This window comes from Asterias rubens, chromosome 12 (genome assembly GCF_902459465.1).
Source record: "Asterias rubens chromosome 12, eAstRub1.3, whole genome shotgun sequence".
NCBI classification, from domain to species: Eukaryota; Metazoa; Echinodermata; class Asteroidea; order Forcipulatida; family Asteriidae; genus Asterias; species Asterias rubens.
The window spans coordinates 1,938,821-1,945,353 of NC_047073.1; the positions used below are offsets into that span (position 1 = coordinate 1,938,821).

Here is a 6,533-nt window from a genome sequence, read left to right on the forward strand (position 1 = left end):
ATCAGAACAACTGGCGCAATGCAATGGAAGCCCAAAGCTTCTTGGCGGCAACGGGGGCAATCATTTCTAATGTCTCTGGTTATCGCCCTGGTGCGCCTTGACATGGTTCCAAGTTTCCATATAAAGGTACCCTTTACCTGGGAGAAAATTCTTTGGCGCCCTTGCCTTTTTAAAACACGAAGCACCAGACACGCAACAGTTGACAATGGTGAGTTTAATGACTTACAAACAAAGTCGATATGTTGTCAAAGTCAGTTAATAGAAACACCGTGTATTTTTGTAGTCACCAAACAACCTTCTTAAACCTTCAGTTTAATTAAGAAACTATGCGTCTGAGAGGGTTTAGATTCTCTTGACTTCAAAAGGGGAGTTATGTTCAATAAATCGAGTGTTTCCCTTTTGTTTTATACAATTAGAAACCGCCATAGACAAGGACGCAATTGGTAGCTTTTCATGAAAGGGTTATTGATTTGGTCATTTATCAGCAGTCAATGGCTGTTTTTAAAGCCATTGGACACTTTCGGTAAACAGTATTGTCCAAAAGCCCACACTTCGTGTATCACAACTTATATATAAAATAACAAACAAATATTTTTTTTGTGAATATTAGCTCAATCGGTCATCGGAGTCGGGAGAAAATGACGGAGAAAACCCACCCTTGTTTCCGAACGTTTCGCCATGTCATGATATGTGTTTACTATAAATCCGTAATTTCTCGCTGTCGAGAATTTTCGCAGGTTTGTTATTTAATACATATGTTAAGATACACCAACTGTGAAGGCTAGTCTTTGACAATTACCAAAAGTGTCCCGGGTCATTAAGAACTACCATACCTCCTTTAAAGTCCTTCACAGTTATTTTCAGATCATCCATTCGTTGCCCATTCAATACGGTATAATTATATTTAATAGCCCTTGTGCTAGATATTTTAATAACTAGCACAAAAGAACTACAGTTTGAAAGTTTCAGATCATCCATTCGTTGCCAATTCAATACGGTATAATTATATTTAATAGCCCTTGTGCTAGATATTTTAATCACTAGCACAAAAGAACTACAGTTTGGAAGTTTCAGATCATCCATTCGTTGCCAATTCAAATGCGGTATATATTAAATAGACCTCGTGCTAGTTATTAAGAACTAACCTCCGGTAGGCATTATTATTGTCATTTTACCCATTGAACCATGATCTTATCTTATTGTTTGTTGTTGGGGCAAAGATGAGGCGTGGGTTTTAAGCGGACCTGAGCAGAAGCTGCTTCCCCCCCCCCCGCCCTCTCCCCTCCGTTACGCCACAGATAGTCACACCATGAGTTTTGTTTTATGCCCGAGTACTGGTCTTTGACAATTACGAAAGCCCCGCCCCAATTGGATTTGTGTGTGTTTCCCACCGTTAGCTGTTTTGTTTCATGTTTACCCGCGAATGCCCACATATCCGCTAATAAACGATAAAAACACATTCATGTAAATAACGTCACGATCAATTTATAACCTTGAAATCGTGGATTTTTGCGGTGCCGGTCTTTCTGGGCCGTGGAACGTTGATCATTATGACACATAGTTGAATCTTAGTCATAATTGTATTGAGGTTGTTTGCTTTTTCAAGGTCTTTCAACGTCTTTCAACGGACTTGAGTGTCAAATTCCTGTCTGGAACAAAATTCTATAAGAACTAAAGTATATCCAAACAAAGGAAATCAATTGATTGTATACACACATTAAGCTTTTGTTTGTTTAATTTGTCAAATTGAACTTGCTTCATTTACAGACTAAAACAGCTATCATCTGACGTGACAAAACATTCCATACACAGATGGCATTTTAGAGTTCAAACACTAATAAGCTTGAGGACATTACGTCAGCTATTTTACAAATACACCCAATATACTTTAATTTTTCAAGTAACTGGTTAGAAAGCTTATACCACATTTTTACTCATAATTTACATGGTATAAAGATTGTTCTGGCCGGGAAACTTCCCTAAAAATATGTTTTGCAAAAATGTTACAGGGGATTAACATAACAATAAACATTGCTGTTTGAGTAGCTTTTTGTGATTGGCCTGTGATGCTCATTGGAAATTATTAGTCAAAAGATCTCTCCGGAATCAGGTAAAATGGCAACAAGAAAAACGCCTTTTTATTTGAACCTGTTTCAAGCTTTTTTCACCTAACGCCCCTTTAAATATCGGATACAAAACTTACAATAAAGACCCTGAAAACTCTCTCGTATTCGAACAATGGCATGATAGCTACCAGACAACTATTTCATGTTCAATGTGTGGTCACATAAATAAATAACCAAACACAATATCCACCATGATGCATCAAAAGGTTAATAAAAGGAAATTCAATGAACATTATTATTTTTCTCTGTGAAGGCTTCATTTTGTGAAAAATAAGTGGGTAAGTCAGCTTCGATTAATAAATCACAAAATAATAATACATTGTGTCGACAAATAAAAATGAAGAAACGCTGGGGCAAGAATTTCCTATTTGGTTTCTTTTCCCAATGTTGCAGAATGCTGATACTGGTAGTTATTTCATGCTCGCAAGTTTGTTTATCTCTCCTTTTTTTTTTTTGAAATATTTTTGAGAAACCACAGGTTAATTATATACATTCTTAACGAAGATCAAAAGTAAAAAAATCAACAAAGAAAGGCAGCGTTGGCTTTTCATAATTGTGTGCCCTCGTTTTTGCAATGAAATAGTTTATGGGAAGGTTTGCAGCGGTGACACCATGTAATGACTATCTCTAATGAGTTGGGGTGGTTCTGTAAAGAATGGTTTGTTTCAACTCGACGTCCCGATAAGTATGCTCTGATCGTCTTCTAGAAGACGATGACGATCAGAGCAAACTTTTCGAAACCTGGAGTTAAAACCCACGGTTTTTTTCAGAACCACCCCCACTCATTAGAGATATAGTCATTACGTGCTACCGTATACCTTTCCATGCCGTTTTAAATCATACTTAAATATTTGTCATTAACTTTACGCTACACGGCGAATTTTCATGCTACATGTTTTCAATGTGTTGGAATATACACCATTCCCCTTGAACAGTGTTATTCCTTCAATAGCTTTCACCCTCTCTACGTCATAATACACGCCGTTTAAGTTAGCGTTGTAGCACCGTGCGTACCACCAACCTCCTTTACGTTCTTGGGCACAGTGTACTACGGATTTGAAGTCATTGTCCCTGTCCTTTGTGCTAAATAATACATTGTCATAAGAAGAATGAATCTGTTCACCGGTTTGTGCATCTCTATGGAGCGCAAAGTTCTCTCCGTGGACTCGAAAAACACCATACTCTGACCAAAGTTTTCCTCCGTTCCAGTCTTCTAAATCAGCGCGAAACTGCCATGTCCCTTCCGACTCGGTCAAGGCGCGTAGGTTATCGTTTCCAATCCAAAACTCACCCGTCAAGTTGCCAAAACCTGCCCGGTAGTCCGCCCAGTCCCGGTAGAAGTCAACGCTCCCATCTAGGCGCCTTTGAATGACGATCCATCCTCCTCCAGTGGTTGTCATGTCACAGTAGACCCTGAGACCCTCCGGGAACCCACTGGGAAAGATAGTGTAGATACCGCTCTCAAAACCTGCCTCAAGGAGCTCGTTACAAGTACTTCCTACAAAAAGGGAGGAGTGAGGGGTGTTCACATCATCGTCATAGTACACCTTGCCATACTTGACGACAAAGTTATCAGGATGCTTGTCTTTGGTGGCATTATTCAGCTCACATCGTTGATCTTTCAGACGGTAGTTTACTGATTTGCATTCATGTTCAGAGTGACAGTAACTCACACAGAGCACAGCTGAATTGAACTTCTTCGCTAAGAAATTGACATTCTCGAGAGACCGATGGTTAGCTGCGAAAAATGTACGGTCGAGATAGGCTTGGGAGCCGTTGAGTGAAACCAGTCCAAGAAGTAAAGTAAGACAGATTTTAAATTTCAATCTATTAATGTGGGTGAGAGCGTTCGTTATTTTCTCCATGCTTGGGAGATGAGATATCTATATGTGTGTTGTCTCGAGGCGCTCACCTATTAGACCGATCCAGCTCCGCCCACGACGCACGTGTGAGTAAGAACACGTGGGGCTCTCCAATGCCATTCTGCAGATACGCGCACGCATGTCGGACCTTAGTGTCGGACCTTGCGTTTTGATTGGTCAATACGCAACGGGCGGAGATTAATGGATCGGTCTATCAACCAATGTGGAAAGTATCCAATGTCACTACAAGATGAGTAAAAAGAAGAACAACTCAAGACGCACGTTTTGACCAATCATAGACGGAGCTCTGATGTACGTCGTAATTTAGCCATACATGACGGTGAAGGATTATGTTGATTAATCGATCTTTAAGAGGAAATTAGCTACTGCTGTTCGTGATTCCGAATCTTGGTCTCATCTTTTAGTTCCTTGAGCATCATAACCAAAATCAATAACACCCTTACTGAAAAGCTACAACTTGCGTCCTTGTGTGTGACTGTTTTAATTAACTGAGACAAAATGGAAAAACCTCGATTTAAAGAAAATAATTTCCCTTTGTAGGTCGAGGGAGTGTAAACCCCCGCAGTCGTTAGATTTATTGAGCGTTTCTTAAAGACACTGGACACTATTGCTAATTGTCAAAGACAATACAATTGTCATCTCACTTGGTGTATCTCAACATATGCATAAGATTACAACTGTGAAAATTTGAGCTCAATTGGTCATCGAAGTTGCGAGATAATATTGGAAGAAAAAACACCCTTGTCACACGAAGTTGTGTGCTTGACTTCGAGACCTCAAATTCTAAATCTGAGGTCTCGAAATCAAATTCGATGAAAATTACTTTCATCTCTCGAAAACTATATTACTTCAGAGGGAGCCGTTTCTCACAATGTTTTATACTATCTACCTCTCACATTACTCGTTTCCCAAGTAATACTAATAATCATGTTGACTAACTACCAATAGTGCCCACTGCCTTTCAAAGGTCGTTTTGATTAATTCATACAATTTTGCAAACCCGACTCTAAATATTACATCGAGTCGCCCAAAACACGAATGTCAACCCCCTGCCAGGCCGATAGTTCGCTTTTGAAAAGAAGGGTACCCGTGTGTTTTTTCCTTGGTAAGAATGTCCCCTCTTTATAGTGTGGCATTTCAATGAGCACCTAGGCAATGTCAAGGGGCAACGTATAGTCGATTGTCTATGTGAAGTATTGGGTTGGCGCTTCATGCAATGCATAATCCCCATTGATATTAGGGTTTAGTGTACGTATATAACTCATCGTGTACGTACATTATAACTTATCATGTACGTTTGTCGTGTACGATACATAAACTAAAGTAAGTTCTGTTATGCTCTCACCTATTTTAAGTGATTATCAAAAGTGTCCGGTGTCTTTATATTCCTTGATCACTTCCAGTTATTTTGTAGATCACCAAAATGTCGTCTTTGACCATTCAATCGATACGTGTCAGTATCACACAATATTAAATTATGGGGACATATTTTCCTATGCATGCCGCCGATTTCAGAGGCATGCTGACGATATAAATTCTAGCTAAATACTCTAACCTTCACTGCTGCCATGGAAACGAAAAATAACACATCAACAAAAACTGATCTCCTGTGTATTCGACTAAAAAGTGAGCCATGTTAAAGTGTGACCGTGCAATATTTAACTGTGGCTAAACAAAGGCAGTGGACACTGTATCGGTAATTACTCAAAACAACAATTTAAAGGAATATTACAGAATTGGTTGTTGCTAACAAAACAGTTGCAGGCACTTTATGTTATCCATCATATACATGAACTGGAAACCTGTAGAAGTTTGAGATAGATCGGCCATCTGGGTCGCGAGAAAATGGTGAAAACCGATTACAAGTTTTGCATTGCATCGATGCCCCCCCCCAAAAAAAAAGGGGGGGGGAACCGCTCACTGAGCGATAAACTCCAAACGCGAAATTAGATTACTTATTTCTCATCAAATATGACATTTCAGATAAATAATTTCAAAGGAATGTTTTAGATATGTAAGTTTTATGTAAATAGGTGATCTTCACGATTTTTGTTTCTTACCAGTTCCTTTAAGACACTGGACACTATTGGTAATTGTCAAAGGCTAGCCTTCTCACTTGGTGGTTCTCAACATATGCACGAAATAACAAACCTTAGAAAATTTGAGCACAATCGGTCGAGATAATAATCAAAGAAAAAACCCACCCCTTTCACACGAAGTTGTGTGCTTTCCGATCATCTGATCATCTGGTAATTGGTAATATTGGTAATTGTCACTTGGTGTATCTGAACATATGCATAAAATTACAACTGTGAAAATTTGAGCTCAATTGGTCGTCGAAGTTGCGAGATAATATTGGAAGAAAAAAACACACTTGTCACACGAAGTTGTGTGCTTTCAGATACTTGATTTCGAGACCTCAAATTCTAAATCTGAGGTCTTGAAATCAAATTCGTTGAAAATTACTTCTTTTTCAAAAACTACGTCATTTCAGAGGGAGCCGATTCTCACACTATGTTATACT

The 6,533-nt window shown here is 39.0% G+C and overlaps 1 protein-coding gene across 1 annotated transcript; it reads right to left on the bottom strand.

Annotated features, from left to right (window-relative positions):
• Positions 1 to 2,861: 2,861 nt before the first annotated feature.
• On the bottom strand, positions 2,862 to 4,067 carry LOC117297999 (ficolin-2-like). Its single transcript, XM_033781211.1, has one exon. The coding sequence runs from the start codon at positions 3,989 to 3,991 to the stop codon at positions 2,990 to 2,992; it is 1,002 nt and encodes a 333-aa protein (XP_033637102.1). The 5' UTR covers positions 3,992 to 4,067; the 3' UTR covers positions 2,862 to 2,989.
• Between the last annotated feature and the right edge of the window lie 2,466 nt (positions 4,068 to 6,533).